Source organism: Antedon bifida, chromosome 1 (genome assembly GCF_963402885.1).
Source record: "Antedon bifida chromosome 1, ecAntBifi1.1, whole genome shotgun sequence".
Classification (NCBI taxonomy): domain Eukaryota; kingdom Metazoa; phylum Echinodermata; class Crinoidea; order Comatulida; family Antedonidae; genus Antedon; species Antedon bifida.
In genome coordinates this window covers 21,985,546-22,005,055 of record NC_136226.1, presented here as the reverse complement: position 1 = coordinate 22,005,055, position 19,510 = coordinate 21,985,546, and the positions used below count along the sequence as shown (strand labels likewise).

Below are 19,510 nucleotides of genomic sequence, written 5' to 3'. Positions count from 1 at the left end.
TTTTGAACTCAAAATTTTCGTCAAGAGTTTCGTTGCACTCAAAGGCTGAGGCATGGAAAGAGGTTTTAAGTAGTGTAAATGCCGTAAATGGTGAGGTTAATCGAACCGTCGACGAAATTTAAAAAAAATGGAAAAATTTATTGGCAGATGCCAAAAAAGACCTGAATCGTCAAAAAAATCCTCCTACTGGAGGGGGTCCACAATTTGTTATGCCGAAATGCAGTGAAATGGTTATCAATGTATACGGTGGGGAAGACTCCAGTTTGTTTGCTGGTTTATCCAGTGGAGTGGAAAGTTCAATTGGGAGTCGGTCAGCACTATCATCAGCTGCAGCAGGTGTGTATTTTTTTTTAATAGGGCTAGGCTAGCCTAGGCCTAGGCATATTCATAAGCCTAGAGGTCCTAGGCCTATTTGTTATGAATTTGGTCACAGGTGTACTAATTCAAATTTTAAATTCAATGCCTATGTATTGCAAACATTGTTAACATAGGCCTAGTTGTAAACAATAATAATATTATTATTAATTTTAAATATTTTTTATAAAATAGCAAATGACGATAATAAATGAGTTTCATTTATTTTAAGGACCATCATCATTATTAGAGCTCCCTACCAATATTCCCTCGGCCTCGACATCTCAAGAACCAGCAGAACCGATGAGGAAAAGAACAAAACATGGTGATGATGATGACGCATACCAATCTTTTTTAAAGTGGCAGACGGTATTAGCTCAGAAGAAAGTTGAGAAAATTGAATTGGAGAAAATTAAACTAAATGAAGAGGCCAAATACTACAAAGTTGCAACACAGAAGTGTGAATTAGAGCTAGCTGTATTGCAGTCCCAAGTTACAATTTTTGAAGAATAATTAATTAAATTTGGTGTTTACAAATAATTTGCAAATCTTTAATATATTATATATAAATTACAATTTATATACAATTTAAATATACTGTATTTAATGAATAATTCATTAAATTTCTATTGGTGTTTACAAATAATTAACAATCTCTAATATATTATATATAAATTACAATTTATATATAATTTAAATACTGTATTTAATGAGTAATTCATTAAATTTCTATTGGTGTTTACAAATAATTAACAATCTCTAATATATTATATATAAATTACAATTTATATATAAATACTGTATTTAATGAGTCATTCATTAAATTTCTATTGGTGTTTACAAATAATTAACAATCTCTAATATATTATATATAAATTACAATTTATATATAATTTAAATACTGTATTTAATGAGTCATTCATTAAATTTCTATTGGTGTTTACAAATAATTAACAATCTCTAATATATTATATATAAATTACAATTTATATATAAATACTGTATTTAATGAATAATTCATTAAATTTCTATTGGTGTTTACAAATAATTAACAATCTCTAATATATTATATATAAATTACAATTTATATATAATTTAAATACTGTATTTAATGAGTCATTCATTAAATTTCTATTGGTGTTTACAAATAATTAACAATCTCTAATATATTATATATAAATTACAATTTATATATAAATACTGTATTTAATGAATAATTCATTAAATTTCTATTGGTGTTTACAAATAATTAACAATCTCTAATATATTATATATAAATTACAATTTATATATAATTTAAATACTGTATTTAATGAGTCATTCATTAAATTTCTATTGGTGTTTACAAATAATTAACAATCTCTAATATATTATATATAAATTACAATTTATATATAAATACTGACACTGTATTTAATGAGTCATTCATTAAATTTCTATTGGTGTTTACAAATAATTTAACAATCTCTAATATATTATATATAAAGTACAATTTATATATAAATACTGTATTTAATGAATAATTCATTAAATTTCTATTGGTGTTTACAAATAATTAACAATCTATAATATATTATATATAAATTACAATTTATATATAAATACTGTATTTAATGAATAATTCATTAAATTTCTATTGGTGTTTACAAATAATTTAACAATCTCTAATATATTATATATAAAGTACAATTTATATATAAATACTGTATTTAATGAATAATTCATTAAATTTCTATTGGTGTTTACAAATAATTTAACAATCTCTAATATATTATATATAAAGTACAATTTATATATAAATACTGTATTTAATGAGTAATTCATTAAATTTCTATGGGTGTTTACAAATAATTTACAAATCTTTAATATATTATATATAAATTACAATTTATATACAATTTAAATATACTGTATTTAATATATTAATACCTGTATTATGTACAATGATGATGCTGTTATGACAGCGCCACAATTATTTTAATTAAAAATTGAATCTAATAAACCTTTAACATTTATACAGTATAAACATTTTTTTGCAAATTTAATTAGCAATTGCATTTGCAACCATCTGCCTGATTGCACGTCCATTGTTGTCTTCAATTTGTTCATTGCGCTGCCCTGCATCCCCTATATCAATATCCTCTTCATTTTCAATTTCTGGTAAACCCAAATTACGAGCCATATTATGAAGGACCATTGTTGCTGCTACCACAGCGCAGGTTCTGTGAGGCTGCATACGGTTTTCTTCGTGCATGCACCGAAACCGCCTTTTCCATGCACCTATTGTCCTCTCGACAATACTTCTTGTTATGGAATGTACATTGTTATACCTTCGTTCTTCCCGAGTAATTGGATTTATAAAGGGTGTCAACAGAAATGGCCGTAAAGCATACCCAGAATCCCCCAACAAATATCCTTCTGGCATTTCACCATTTTCAAAAGCTACGCCAATACCACTCTCTCTAAAAATTCTGGAATCGTGCGTTGAACCGGGCCAACGCACTACACAATTTGTGAATCGCATGTTTGCGTCACATACGACTTGGATGTTCAGGCTATGATATCCTTTTCTGTTAACATAAACAAATTCGTCAACTGTTGGAGCTTGTATCCGGACATGAGTGCCATCAACCGCTCCAATGACATTTGGGAAACCAGATATGTCGTGAAATTTAATTTTTGTTTCCCTAATGCTTGCTGCATCCATCGGGAAAAACACATACTCATTCATATGTCTCTGTAAGGCCAGTGAAACTTGCCTTACAATTCGGCAAGCTGTTGATTCATGAATTCCTACAAACAAAGGAATACAACATATTATAATCTTGAATTAACCTAAAGTATTAAATAACAATTGATAATAGAGAATATGTATAAATTTAATTTTATAAATTTATAAGAAAAATGTAACTTAATTTATATATTAAAATTATAGATATTTTTACCATAATTTTATTTTTATTAAAAACTAAACTAAAAGATAAAAAAAAAACAAACAAGCAGCCTATTTACTAGTACAAGCTTACTAATTGGCTTGTTGACTCCGCTCACTCACCATACCGCCGCCGTGCAGCTGGTGAATATTTTTAAATGGGTAAATAAACTTAAGGTGCGAGAGAGTAAACTAGCGCCGGCGCGATACTAGCGCCGGCGCGATAGTCATTGTCTAGGCCTAGGCCTAAATAATTATAATTTATTTTACTTAATTAGACTAAGTATTTACTAATTTTATACCTTCATTATTATCACTAAAAACTAAACAATATTATTATTGTAGTTGTGCTAATTATTAATTATTATTAATACTTACCAGAAAGATCGCCGGAAATGTTATGCATTGACCCACTTGCATAAAATCTAAGTGCTGTGCACACTTGGAGGATCGGTGGGACTGCATTATTCCTATTCGTTACATTCAAATCAATTGCTAGATTATCGCTAAGCGTCATTATACTTTGCCGGTTGAACCGAAATTTTCTATATAATTCGTTGTCATCATATTTATCAAGCGGATGCAATCTATCGCGAAAAATACGACCTATTCTCTCGCGATAGCCTTGCACCGCGATAAAGTTCGCCATTTTTTTTGTCTTCGCGACGAATTCTAAGCCTGCTACGAGGAGGCTTAGAATCTAAGACCGCGAAACGTCCTCTCGTAGGCTTAGACTTTATATTGCAAGAGGCTTTATTCTAAGACCTCCATTGAGGGCGGTATAAAGCCTAGGCTTAAGTCTAAGACCGCCGTTAAGACCTTTATTGCAATCCGCCCCAGCACCCATTCATGAATGCGTCTACAGGTGCGTGTATCCTCCTGATCCTAGCTCAGTGTTTACAGTCTAGTCATGTCATGCCAAAACTCACTCCAAATAAATGTATTGACCAGCGGTATACCTCAAGGTAGCGTTTTAGGCTCGATATTATTTATATCAGGGTCATTCCACAGTATTTTTTTGTTACGGACGGGACATTTTTGAGAATATATCTTAGGTATTAAAAAGAATACAATACAAGATTCAAAGTAGAATGAATGTATACATAATAGGCCTATGGCCAATGTTAATTATGAAAGTCAAAAAAAGAAAAAAGACTGTACACAATTGTTTTTATTATGAAAATTGTATGCATCGCTGATGGGACTGCCGGTGTAAGATTGAACATTGTCTGGTGCTTAAAAGTGTCCACCGGACAATTTTCAGCATTGAACATTGTAACACCAGCTGTTGAAAATGGATGCAACCACCCGGGCAGTTTTCATCGGTAACAAAATAGGTCCCTCGACTATCACATCACCTTTATCCTGTAACAGTTAGATTAGGCCACTGGACATTCAACTCCCATTAGGGTGTTTACAACTTGAATTGCAAAACATGTCGATTCAAATAAATATTATTATTATTATTATTGTTATATCAGGAGAAATAGTCTATTAAAATTATTTTTGGTTGAATTTAACCATTTATTATGTTATTTTATAAGTGAAAACATTTTTTTTTCTACGAAAGTGATTAACTTTATTAAAACTACAAAATAACCTATTCAAATTAGTCTTCATTTTTTCATGTTTTTGTGCCAACTATAATTTAAAGCTTTGGACATACTTTGCCTTTTATGACATGCACAGGTTGTACAGAAATTTGTCTTAATTATAGTGGTCTTTAACGAAGGTCGTTAAAAAGAAGACAATATATATGTCGTTATGGACGGGACATTTTTAACGTCGCGGACAGGACACCTTTGTCCAGGTTAAACAATTGTAGAATTAAGCATTGGATTGCATTGGAGCCATTACTTACTAAAGACAAGTGAGGAAAAATCCCCAATCGAAATGTCTCAGAAGTAACGATTATGAATTTTGAAATGAAGTATGAAATTAATAAACAATTTTGATAAAATACTTGATTATGAACAATTGGAGCTTACTGTTAAATAAAAAGTTAACTACAGTATATTTATGGGGAAAATGTTAACAAGATGCATGGTTTTATGAAATGAAAAGGATTTAAATGATCCCGTCCCAAAAATGTCTGTCCCATTCCTACAAAAAATGTCATTAATATATTTTTGAAATATGATATTTTCACCTAAAGTTTCAAAATATTTTTTATAATGTATTGCATATAGTTTTTAAAAGGAGAAAACAAAATATTAAATTGTGGTATCAATAATTATAACACCATAAAAAACACCATAAAATTACTATTCAAATGTCGCGGATGGGACAATTATGAATTTTGAAATGTATATATGAAATTTGATAAACAAAATATGTGTTATAAAATGCTTGACTATGTATGTACAATAGCAGGGGCGGACGCAGGGGGGGGGGGTTGCCCCAGTTGCCCGGGCAACACCCTTAATTTCATGGTAAATGTTTTTTTCAGTCACTAAATTAAAATTTAGATCCCATTTTATCAAATAATATTAACCATTAACGTTAAGAAGAGCCTATATGTAAATTGACAGACTGCTGTCGTTATGTCGTCTAAAAAAATTCAGTGTCCCCGTAGAAGATCTAGTAGCGGTTTATACTGGCTACATTAGGTCTACCCTTGAATATGCGGCACAAGTGTGGCATTCAGGTATAACTAACGAACAGAGCAATGCTATTGAGAAAATACAGAAGAGAGCATTCCGAATCATTCTAGGCCATAAATATATACTGTAGATTATCCTATCCTATCCTCCTAACCTTATCAGAACGTAGAACAAAGCTGTGCCTTAAACTTGCCGAAACTTGCGCAAAAGACGATCGCTTTTCATGGTGGTTCAATAGAAATAACACAGCTCACAATATGGTTCTTCGAAATCCAAAACAATATGCTGAGCCATACATTAGCCAAAGTCAGCCGTTATAATAGTGCAATCCCATATTTTACCAGAATATATAGGCCTAAAGATTTAACAACAGCGTGCATCATCTGTTGCCTCCCTTGTGTATTTTAGTGAATTTTTATACCATTTTAATGTTTTTAATGAATTGTTAATGAGTTTTTTTATATATATTATTTATAAGTGCATTTCCGTATCGTAATTTTTATAATTAGTAATTTAAAGATAATTCTTATTTTTGATATCTAATTGGTAAATTTGTCTTTATATGTGTATATTGATCAGTGCAATTTTTATTGTTATGTAAATCCTAAGCAATTTTTCAGTTTCTTTTCTTATCTGTGATTTGTGGAAAAAAAAGTGAGAGGCGCCCTATCTCGAGCGGTTCTGTAATTTTGTCTAAGCGGAGGCTCGGCGGTCCGTCCGTGGAGCGGAGAGTGTGATATCTTCATACTATAGGCCTGGCCTAGGCCTACACTATCTTTGGATATTCTTTGGTTGTAGGTTCTCTTTGGTGTGTGAGTCAAGCTAAGGCAAAGAATAAAACTGTACTTTGACAATTAAACAGTAAGTCTAAGCTAGGCAGGCTAGGCTTGAAGTATGGTTTAATTAAAACAGGAGCTTATAAATGGACTCTCTACTACTAGCCTAGGCTAGGCCTAGACTAGCCTAGAGCGACTAGGCCTAGGGGCAGGCCTAGTAATATTATTATCGGGTGCTGGTCAACCCGTACCCAAACCAACCCGTACCCATGCCAACTCGTACCCAACTTGGCTAACCCGTACCCAAATAATTGGTCAACTCGTACCCACTTTGGCTAACCCGTACCCAAACCAACCCGTACCCATGCCAACTCGTACCTAAATATTTGGTTTACTCGTACCCAAGTATTTGGCTTACTCGTACCCATTATTTGGCTTACCCGTACCCATTTTTGGCTTACTCGTACCCATTATTTGGCCTACTCGTACCCAATTTGAATAATTACTTGTAATGATTTGATCGGCGCAAAACTAGTGGTATTTTTATATTTAAATTGTTTTTTATTTTACAGGTCTCGGTGAAATGTGTGCTAATAAAAATGACCATTGATTTGATTGTAAACTTCGTTTAATTAGGCATATATTTGTAACATTTATTTAAATGTAGTATTATAGTTTTATAAACGTATGTTTGATGTGTCTTTTTTATTTACGTAAGAGAACATTAATTAATAAAAAAATATTTTAACTGTTGTATAGTTAGTATTACAATTCAATTAAGCCCAGGTAAAGTACCAACAACGTATTCTTTTATACTTATCAATTTTTATTCTTTTATTTTATTCTAATTATCTTCCCTGATTACATGCGATCAAGTAATTATTATTTCTATTGTATTGGTATATTTAAAATTGGTTTAATTAACAACGCCCTGTTTTAAGCAAAAAGCCTGCAGGGCTATGGGGTCGAATTACTCGTAGATTTCGTGTTACGTGTTTTTGCTGACCGGGATTAACCTTTTATTATAAAAAACACGCATTTATAGGGCGTCAAAGAGACGACTCAGTAATGACGTATGATCGTTTTCCATATATTTTATTTATTAATAATTCAGTGAAATGATCATATACACGTACTGTCGTACTGTAAGGCAATTAAACATTTTGGCAGATTTTCTTCTATAACAGCTACGTGTTTTTGCTGAATGGGGATTCCTCTTTAATATACAAAAAAACGCATTTGTACGGGTCCATTTGTAGTGTGTCAAAAAATAGACAACGCAATGTGGCGTATGATCGTTTTCTATTTATTTTTTTTCTTAAATAATTCAGTAAAATTATCTGTTTGTTTACGGTAATTAAACATTTTTGGTAGATGTTTCCTCAATAACTTACAGCTACGTGTTTTTGCTGACGAGGGATTCCCTTTTCTAAAAAAAAAAATACGCATTCTATAATGTGTCAAATAAGACAAATGAATGAACTACGATCGTTTTTCCATGGCAACGGATGTCGTCTTATTTACTAAAATAATATAAACGTTCTGAAGGCCTACCTACACGTGTCTGAGTACTTACGTATCTGTCAGCGATAAGATGATTTTTTTTAAAGTTTTTGTAGTATTTATTTCGGTTTTTAGTCATAATAATACAGTAATAATCATTATAAAATGAAAACGTAATAACAGCAAATGTCGTCGTTTGTAATTAAATGTTAAATTATTGGAGGTTACCTTTTATTATTATTCTCACATCCGTCATTGTATAGGCCTACTAGATAAACGGCAAAAGATAATCTACTACTAAATGCTCATAGCAGCAATGAGGCTGGTATCCACTTAAATAGTTTCGTGATTTTAAAATACAAGTGACTACTTAAAAATGTATTAAATATTTTTGAAATGTTAAAACAGTTTAATATTTTCCAAAACTTGCAAAACAAAACAACAAAAACCATTAGTTTTAAAACGATTTTCAAAAAGCACATTACTTCATTATCTGTAAAATAAAATGAACATACAAATTATGTATAAGATTCATTCATTCATGTTTACTTTTAATGATTCAAGTTTTCATCATCACAAACTAGTGGGTATTTCAATTTTCGTGTACTACTATTCGTAGTAAATAATAGATTAATAATAACTATTTATAAATGAAAAAAAATAGAATGCAGCACAGCCGACCACTGACATCTTCCATGTAAAACAGCGCCCTCAAGTATTAACTTGACCAAATACGACGTACCCAAATACGATGAAAGCTGTGCTTTTTTCGTACGAGTCTGTACATATTATTATACTTTTTAGGTCAATAGTTTTTGCCATTATAATATTGAACATATGATTGGTATCTAAAAATTTAATAAAACTGGGTTTAAATGTAATATAAATATACTTTAAATAGCATTAAACTTGGGTACGAGCCAGCCAATGATGGGTACGGGTCAGCCAATGATGGGTACGGGTGAGCCAAAATTTTGGGTACGAGTAAGCCAAAATTTGGGTACGAGTTGGTGGGTACGAGTTGGCATGGGTACGGGTTGACCTGTATTCTTATTATCTAGGCTAGGCCTAGCTATGCCATAGAATGGTACGGCTATGTCGAAGATGCTAGTCAAGTCGCCCCATCGCAAAGTCGCCCCATACAAAGTCGCCCCATCGCAAAGTCGCCCCAAAACACAGTCGCCCCATCGCAAAGTCGCCCCATCGCAAAGTCGCCCCAAACGTTTTATAGTGCGTAAAATATCACAATGATACATAAAATAACACGGAACAAGGGGAAGCCCCGCCATGATGTAGTCTCAGGTCACACGATCGGCACGCTCCTAGAGGAGAGGAAGCCCCCGACTCCGCGGTCGCATTAACACGCTAGCTCACCAGAGAAAAACCCCCGTAATTACTCCGCAGTTGTCGCACAACAACGCACCATCTGAAGAAGGGGAAACCCCGCCGGAGTCACTCTGACTTTTGCGATGATACCGGTCGCGTTCGATATCGGTCGCGTTTATTTTGTTCGCGATAAAATGATGTTAAGACCTAGATTATTTTTACTTTGGTCGATGAATATTTATTATTATTATATTAATAATTGATTTTTTTTTATTTTACAGATCTATGAGAAAGATGTGTGCCTTAAAAAATGACAATTTGTAAAAATAGTTTAAGATTATAGTATTATTCGGCATAATGTCATTTAACAGTCAGTACATACTTATTTTGGGTTAACATGAAATATTTTATAGGGAACGTAGGCTACGTCTGTGTCTTTATTTTATATGCAACAAATTACGTAAAACATTCAGTTTACTATTAGTATTACAATGAACATTTGATTATAAGCCTGGAAAGGCAATCCCATCATTATCCATTATAAATTGCATCATATCACCACTATATGTCGTAAATGATGACGTGCGTGTTTGTATTCGTCGTACGTCCGTGTACGTATATTATTCCGTGCCTCTTCACTGTCTTGTTTAATTTAAAACACCCGATATTATGAGGATATTTATTAGGTATGATAATTATAATGTTCTATAACCAAAAGGGTTGAAAGGAATTTCTTCAGTAAAATGATCATTGTGCTGTTGATTAAAAGGCGACTCACAATCTGAAACCAATCTGTTTCCTCTCAGCTGCTATGTCTTTCTGCTGACCGTCGGGGATTCCCCTTTTTAAAAAACACGCACACGATACTGTACGATGGTTTTTCCATGGTCAAAATGTAGAGTTTTAATTTTACTAAAATACCTGCATGTGAAACGATCATATCGGCGATGAAATCCTTTTTTGTTTAGTATTTTTTATTTCTTCATTTTGAAAAGTCATAATAAAATTAAATAACAATAGACATATAACTTGTCAATAAATGCAAAATGATCAATAAGTAGCCTATAACACTCATTGTCTACAACGCTGTTTGTTTTAACTAAATCTAGGCCTATACGAAGGCCTACTACACATTTATTATATGATCCTAAAAAAATGAGCTGGTATCCACTTGTAGGTTGAAGAAAGATGTGGCTCTGGTAACTAATTTTAAAATCATATTATATTAACATTTTCGAAACTATAAATCAGGGATAAACTTTTTAGAACTTTCAAACAAGGAACTATTTTTTTTAATGATTTTCAAAAAGCACATTACCCTCCATTAAAACCTGTAAAATAAAAATTAAAACACAAATTATGTATATAATACTAATAGGTTAAACATTATAATGTATACGACATTTAGCGCGACCAAAGTAACAATGCGATCGATATCAAACGCAACCGATATGATTAAAACAGCGTACTACCAGGGAAGAGTTAAATTACAATTTATTTTTAGTAATTTAACTCTTCCCTGGTACTACTAGCGGCGGCGCTTCATACCGAAATAAAGCCGCCAATGGAGTTAATATGTGATATGGTTTTACGAACAAACACATCGCGCTATTTGCAACGTGGCGGACGCACACTTGTTCCGATAACCTTGTAGCACACGTCGCCTACAATTTAAACCATAGCCAATTGTTTATAAGTATAGAAATAAACTACATTAAAAGTAAATTGTAAGAAGTAAAGGTAGCGATAGGTCTATTTAGGCTTATTTTAGAGCCTATATAAAAAGTGTCCGTATTTTTATTTTACACTTGTTTTTAAAAATGTTAGGTACGTGTGAATACAACTTACAGAGATCTTTTTTTTTTTTTGCATTTAAATATGTTGCTATGTGTTTTTTATCTATAATATTTGCCTATTGTTTATTATCTAAATGTATGAATAAATACATTTAAGATATTCATAAAAAAAAAAAAAAAGAAATAAATAAAACCGTGGGCGACTTTGCGATGGGGCGACTTTGCGTTGGGGCGACTTTGCGATGGGGCGACTTTGCGATGGGCGGCTTTGCGATGGGGCGACTTTGCGATTGGGCGACTGTGTCGGGGCGACTTTGTGATGGGGCGACTTTGTATTGGCCGACTTTGTATGGGCCGACTTTGCGATGGGGCGACTTGACTGGATCCCGTCAAAAGCGAAGGTAGGAATTGGGTGCAGGTCAACTCGGCCCTACATGAACTCGGCCTCAAGTCAACTCGGCCTCAAGTCATTTCGGCCTCAAGCCAACTCGGCCTCAAGCCAACTCAGCCTCTCAATCCAACTCGGCCAAAAATGAATCGGTCAACTCGGCCTCATTGAAGTATGGAACGCAAAAATTGCTAATAGTTAAAGACCCCTTCCCTACCTATTTTAGATCTAATTTTGACTGATTGATTGATTTCTGAAGTCAACACAGATACATACAATAAAAAGATGTAAGCAATTAAAAATCAGTACAACAGACTTGAGTTAAAAGGATATCCCAAAAAACTTATTTCCATTGGGGTCCAGAAACACAGAGAAACAAATTGCACAGATTCCTTATACTAAAAAGAAATTAGATTAAAAGTTAAAATCCAAAATGTTAAAAATGAAATATTTAAAGATGTATTGTCCCCCAAAATCATGAAAAATAAAGATTTTTAAAATCGAACTTTGAATAGGCCATTTTGCAGTTTTAATGAAGTTGTTCACTTCCATAAGAAAAAAAACGGGGAAAAAATTATTTCACCTATAAAAAGACAAAATAAACAGTTAAATTACCCAAAAACTCATTGTCTTCCAGACAATTTGACCATTTTTTGCTTTAAATTACATTTTTCTCAGATAAAAAAATTTTTTTCAGACCCAATTTTTTGTGAGACTGATTAACTATTATGTGACATTAAAATAACATATTCAACAAAAAAATTTAAAAAAATATTTTTTTAGGGGGACAATATATCTTTAAAAGATTTAAAATTTGTAAAATGCTTATTTAAAAAATTTAAAAATACAATGATTTTAGAGTCTGTTTAAAAAAGGTTATGTTCGACGATTTCTTAATATTAAGAGGAAGATTGTTCCATGCTTTAATAGCGTTAAAATAAAACGTTTTGCTAGCACATCCTTTAATTATTGGGATACGGAAGTTACACATAGTGCTACTTCTGGTCACCCTCTCATGAAAAAACCTGATAAGTGTAAAATGCTCATTTAGGTACGATGGAGCAGTGTCGTTAAAAATCTTAAAAACATAGCATAAACTTAAAAAATTAACCCTATTTACCACATTTAAAATTCTTAATTCATGAAGTTTCGACTGACCAACATGAGTTTGGTTCTTTCAAAATTCTTTGAATAGTCTATTTCTTTCATGAAATAAAGTTAGAATTTCGGCCTTCATCCACTCTTCTGTCTTGCCTTTGATACGTATGCACCGAAAATACCGGGTTTTCCCCAATTTGTATCAACGGAGTTCGGCAAAAATAGAAAGACAATTAATGTAGCAACTATACAACGTCAGGCTAGGTATAGCTAGCGTACGCTGTTCGTACGTTACCGATGTTTACAAAACTAAGCCTACTGTAGCTAGGCTAGGCCTAAAGACCGTCCACGAGAGGTCATTCGCCGCGAGCTACTTAGGTAGTGCATTGTTTCTCACTTTTTATCATAATTTACCATAAAACGTACATTTAAGACAAGGAATGACCTGGTTTAATGTTTTTAAAGTAATATATGTATTATTTTTACAAAACGTCACAAATTGTAGGGAAGGGGTCTAATAACATAATAATAATATTATAATATAATGGCAGGATTAGTAAGGTTTGGCCGATTAACAGATGATCGAGGTCAAGGACGATTGGGGCCAGACGATCAGGATTTTTTAAGATGGTCAGCTACCGACGCCTGTCTCAACTGTGTGGACGTTCGGGCCAATATAATTAGACAATCGGGCCCATTATAAAAATAAATTAAAGACGATCGGGGCCAAGAAAACGAATTGGATTTATAATTGTTCACCATAAAATAAATTAAAATGTGTTCTTTCCACGAGTTTGTGATACAAAATAATTTTATAAACTATGTACTTAAAAAGCCTAGACCTGTAAAGATTTCCATGGTGACAGAATCTCTTCTTTGGGACACCTATAATATTCAGGGGACACTTTCCCACGAAACAAGTGGATATTAAAGGGGAACGGGGACACATGCAATATAATTTAAACAGGCGATACTGACTTAGTTGCTGTTATTACGTTTTTATTTTAATTATACTGATTATTACTGTATTACTTATGACCAAAAAACGAAATAAACAATTTTAAAAAATATCTTTATGATTATCGCCGACAATACGCAGCTCAAACGCATGCAGGTAGCCTTTCAGAACGTTATATCTTCGTCCGTCCATTGCCATGGTAAAAAGCGATCGTCACATCATTCATTTCACACACTATAATGCGTATTTGATTTTAAGGGAATCCCCGGTCAGCAAAAACATGTAGCTGAACAAACTGTATATGATCATTTCACTGAATTGTTTTATACAAAAATGAATAGAAAAAATCATGATTGCGTTATTAATGCATGTTTTTTTTATATATAAAATGGAAATCCCCGGTCAAAACACGTATTTCACTTCCTCTCGGTATGTATGCCGAGAACTCAATTATAAACTATAATGGAATGGATTTACAAACGATACACTTGTCTATCGGGCCCAATGTTAAGACGATCGGGCCAAAAGTGATAAGACGATCGGGCACATAAAAGAATGGGCCCGATCGTCTCTATGATGGCTCTGATCGTCCTTGGCCCCGATCGTCTGTTCACCGGTTAGGCATAGGCCTATACACATCATAGGCTAGCTAGGCCTAGACAAAATAAAACGGAAAATTCAATATAAACTATATTTAATTCGTCACTATGACGAATTATAGGTTATATACATTGATTTAAATAAAGATAATTGATTTTTAAAAGATATATTAATTGATTGATTTTCTCAGAATCTTTAATTATTTATAATGATAGGATCTTGCTTATATGAAAAAATGTCGGCGGGAAGATTCTTTCTATATTTGGTAAGCCTTTACCATATTTGGCAAGTGAATTAGGTTCCTGATTGGTGAAATTTTACTGGATTTCTGGAGGCTCTTCCATGCAAAAATTCATCACGGTTTGTCACTAGGTGTAAACAATTTCTACTTGGTATAAAAATGGCGCATGCGCAGGGAAAAATTGAGCACTCTGCATCTCGACTGTTTTATTAATTGTTGACAAAAATGAGTACTGTATACTGTACGTAAGTGCAAGTAGTGTACATTTATTTTGGTTTATTTTGTATAATAAATCAATATTTTTTTAGCTTTAATGAACTATGTGACATATCAAATGAAAGCCAATCAGATATGCTATCCAATTGAATTGTAAAGTTGAAATTATAAAGCTAATTTAGAAAATGTGTTATACAGTTAGTGTAAATATATTTTGGTTTATTATACATTTAATTCTAGTGTTTTAAATAACTATTTGGTATCAAATTAAACCCCATAAAACATGCTACCTAGTATACAGATTATCCAATATGTATTGAAAATGAATCATTTTTTGGGAAAATATAGAATTATATAATATTATAAATAAACCAAAATAAATTTACACTACTTACTGTATACTCATTTTTTCAAAAAAAGTCGTAATTAAAGATTTTCAATACAAGTTGGGTACCAATGGATAGTATATTGTATGGGGTTTTATTTTTTATACCAAATATAACGCTAGAATTATTTAAACCAAAATAAACTTACACTAATTTATACTCATTTTTGTCTAAAGTTAATAAAATATTATGCACATTTTCCAAAAATAGCATCACATAATTAAAGATTTTCAATACAAGTTGGGCAGCTATGGATAGCATATTTTATGCGCTTTCCTTTGATACCAAATATGTCTTCCAAACATTTGAATTATTTAATATCATAAATAAACCAAAATAAATTTACACTATCTAGTAGTATACTCATTTTTTGTCAAAAATCAATAAAATATGCACATTTTTTACAAAATTAGCATCATAATTACAGATTTTTATTACAAGTTGGGTAGCAATGGATAGAATATTTTATGGACATAGTTGGGTAGCATATTGTGTATGCTTTCATTTGATACCATACAGTTTGTCCATTGGCATTTTAAAGAATAATTTAACCCGAAAATGTGTTTTTTGGTTATTTTTGGGTCAGTAAAAGCATTTCCGGTCATTTTTTCGCTAAAAGTTGTGTTAGACCGAATATAAATATGTATATTCTGAACAATTTGACACCAAAAGCAAATTCGAGATATAAGAACCACACATTTTTAACCTTTGACCCCGGTTTTGTTTTGGGCATATTCGCCCCGGACAGCGAATTTGGAACATATCCCATGTTGTTTCTTGTGGTCAAATTATCCTATAACAGTTGAGATATTCTCTCCTAAATTAAATGCATATAAATCTTACCCAGGTCCTAGAGTAAAAGGAAGTGGTGAGCTTTTGCAATTAAACTCGTCAAAATTGAGCCGTATATTTATTCACTGTAGCATGTAAACTACAATATTTAAACAATTGAAACTTAGTTTTGTAAATTTGTATACCTTATCAATCATAACAATAATATATTGTTTTCCTTTTTTAAGTAATGGAGAGACGCTTTTTGCTTCTATTTGGTTCTCAAACTGGACAGTCACAAGCCGTGGCAGAGGAGATATTTGAAAAGGCCCTTGAACATGGCTTTCAACCAGATCTACACAATATCAATGAGACAGAAAAGAAGGTGTTGTATTGTTTGTAACTATTTTGTATATTTTACCACAGTGTTAAATTCATCTTGGAGCTTTAACAGTACTGTAGACAAAGAATAAGATTTGTAACAGGCCGTTTTTTTGCTACAAGCATTTTAAGATTCGAGACACTATTCTAGAAATAGGCAACTATTTAGAAGCAGGTACAAGGATGTTTGAGTAATTTGGCCAGAGGAAATTAGGCCTATGTAATATACAGTTTTGCACATACAGTACTGTACAGTACTGTAGATTTTCACGCTGCTGCTTTAGCCAGCTACGTCCCAAGAGGACTACTCATTCAGAAGCTAAAGCAAGCAGCAGTTATAGTTCTAGAGGCTGACATTTTTGGTGATTTGTAAACTAGGACGGGTCTTGCTAAAATGACAAACCCCAAAGCACGTCTGGGAGAAGAGAGTCTATGAAAAAATTTGCTGAAGACAGTAATCTGTAAAATCTTGTTCAATAAATAATGACTTTGTTCTTGCTGTCAACATAGGCCAGTATTATAATAATTCACTGTCAAATAATCAAAACATTATTTCTGGTATTTACAATGAGTTCCATTTGACTGTCAATTTAGACCGATATTATACAGTAATGTAGTAGATTTTCACGCTGCTGCTTTAGCCAGCTACATCCCAAGAGGACTACTCATTCAGAAGCTAAAGCAAGCAGCAGTTATAGTTCTAGAGGCTGACATTTTTGGTGATTTGTAAACTAGGACGGGTCATGCTAAAATGACAAACCCCAAAGCACGTCTGGGAGAAGAGAGTCTATGAAAAAATTTGGTGAAGACAGTAATCTGTAAAATCTTGTTCAATAAATAATGACTTTGTTCTTGCAGTATTATAATAATTCACTGTCAAATAATCAAAACATTATTTCTTCCATTTGACTGTCAATCTAGACCGATATTATACAGTAATACTGTAATTCGCTGTCAGATAATCATTCAATTATTATCAAAACAGTCAATATAATAGTCAAGAATTTGATTGTAATAAGATACAATTTGTTGAAACTTGAGGCATCTAGGCTTGATGAAGTGACCCCCAGACTTGACCTTAGCAATAAAATAAACTAAAGTGACAGAAATTGAGTCTGTTTAGTATAATAAAGTAATATTATTTAGACATCATTTTTACAGATTCAGTATTCAATTTTGACATATCAAAGTATGAATTCTTGTTGTATTTTACTTCAAATACAAAACTTTTGTAACAAAAAAATAATATTTATTCATATATAAAAACAGAAAAGAAATGTTTAATTATAACCCAAAAACCATTGTCTGACAGTAGGTATCCCAATAAAAAAATTCATTCATTCATTTTTTGACTTACGTAATGGACTTAATGTAATTAGCATTTTGCAATTTAAATGATTGAAATCCGATTACCCGTTCTAAAGTTATGGTTATTTAAAGTGGTAAAAAAATATACGATTTTTTGCTTAAAAATGGTGTTTTTTGCAGTTAAAATTGGAAGCATTTTTAAAAGGTTATAACTTTTACAATAATGAGTTAAAAGATTTGTTAAACCTATAGATATCACAGAGTTGTACAACTCTATTTTTTTTTTTAGCCTCAATGAACCCTATTTTAAAAATTATTGGTCCGCAAAGTTGGTCGGAAAGCATTCATTTTTGATGGATTTCCCTAAAAAAGGAAAAAATGGCAATATTTCAATGATCTGTAACTTTTGAACTACTGTACTAATTCATTCATTTCATTTTTTTGTACTTGTTAGAATGTAGTGTATTTCATTAATCAATATATTTGAAATTCAGAGATATGTGTAATATGAAACAAAAATATTTTGTTAATGGTGAAATTTAAAATTATCAACAAAAAAAATGAAAAAGTATGTTAAAAACTGTGTGTACTGTTTCCTTTCTTTCACACTAATTTTTGGTAAGTATGATTATTATATTATTTTAATATACTTTATATTCATAATTTCAATCATAAATACTATTATATATAACTTTTGGATACGTAAAACAAGATTTTAGGCCCGTATGATTATGACACCAAATCTAAGCTGGGCTAAAATATTTTTAACCGTAAGTACATTATTAAATTGAAATATGGAGCTAAAGTTTAGGCCAAGTAACAGCTTACTCGCGATCAGCAGTAGATCCCGTCAAAGTATTTCGGTCGCAGTTAATAATAATAATAATAATATTTATTCGGTCATCAATGTAAAAATAACCAGGAATGAGAATAGGCTAAAGCCCAAACAGATTCTGCACTCACTCCATACAATACAATCAGTTAAAGATAAAACCATATACAAGAAAAATACAAATAAATTATACATAACATGAAATATAGTGTTTTGTTAGAGCAGCCTTAAATATTGAAATTGTTAGTGAATCTTTTATGTCATTTGGTATTTGCTCCCATAGTCTAGGAAAGGAAACAAAAACAGAATTATGAAAAGTATTGCCTTTCGAATTCCAACGTAAAAGCCTACCCGGACATCTTTCACTAGTTTTAATATACTCATTGAAAGAATGGGGACAGTAACCTTTCAACACCTTAAATCCTAATGAAAGTCTATGTAATTTAAACAAGTCATCAATAGATAATAATTCAAGCACTTTCAACCTATGAAAATAAGATGTGTCCCAGGAACCTTCCTTTCTAAACATTATTATCCTTGTTGCTTTCCTTTGTATACTTTCTATTCTATTAATATATGATTTCTCAAATGGTGCCCACATTGAACAACAGTAGGTAACCACTGGAAGTAATAGAGCTTTGTATAAGTTCAACATAGCTAACCAGGACATATTTTTACTACATTTTGAAATGAAACCAAGCAATCTACTTGCTTTACAACATATATAATTAACTTGTGTATGACAAGACAACGAACTATTTACATAAACACCTAGAAATTTGAATTCTGTAACTTTAGGAATATTGTCTGATTCTATGGTATAATCCCAGTTAACTATCTCTTTACATCTTGTAACATGCATTACGGCGCATTTGACAGGATTTAAGGGAAGTTTGTTTACATTTGCCCATTTAGCAATTAAATCTAAATCCTTTTGAAGCAATTTACAATCATTATTGTTATAAATAGGACGTGACAATGTGTGATCATCAGCAAATTGAAAAAGTGAAGAAGAAATATTATTTACAATATCACTTACAT

At 31.9% G+C, this 19,510-nt stretch overlaps 2 protein-coding genes across 3 annotated transcripts in view; both read left to right on the top strand.

Moving 5' to 3' along the window:
- Positions 1–19,510, top strand: part of LOC144845549 (methionine synthase reductase-like) — a 261,440-nt gene that overhangs the window by 216,344 nt on the left and 25,586 nt on the right. Inside the window, exons 1-2 of one of the 2 annotated variants that reach the window (XM_078702973.1) lie at positions 6,589–6,750; positions 16,197–16,333. In XM_078702973.1, coding sequence (XP_078559099.1) covers positions 16,199–16,333 — 135 coding nt within the window. In that variant the 5' untranslated portion in view covers positions 6,589–6,750; positions 16,197–16,198. Of the gene's footprint in view, positions 1–6,588; positions 6,751–16,196; positions 16,334–19,510 lie in introns of those variants that run through there. The other variant, XM_078702965.1, reaches the window with a different exon arrangement.
- Positions 91–867, top strand: LOC144852932 (uncharacterized). Its single transcript, XM_078710990.1, has 2 exons — positions 91–336; positions 587–867. The coding sequence occupies exons 1-2, from the start codon at positions 210–212 to the stop codon at positions 865–867; spliced, it is 408 nt and encodes a 135-aa protein (XP_078567116.1). The 5' UTR covers positions 91–209.

Bases quoted from the DNA above. Each gene is read 5' to 3' on its own strand.
- LOC144852932 (XM_078710990.1), top strand. From the start codon at position 210: ATGCCGAAATGCAGTGAAATGGTTATCAATGTATACGGTGGGGAAGAC. The intron at 337-586 runs GTGTGTATTTTT...ATTTATTTTAAG, and splicing joins ACTATCATCAGCTGCAGCAG to GACCATCATCATTATTAGAG.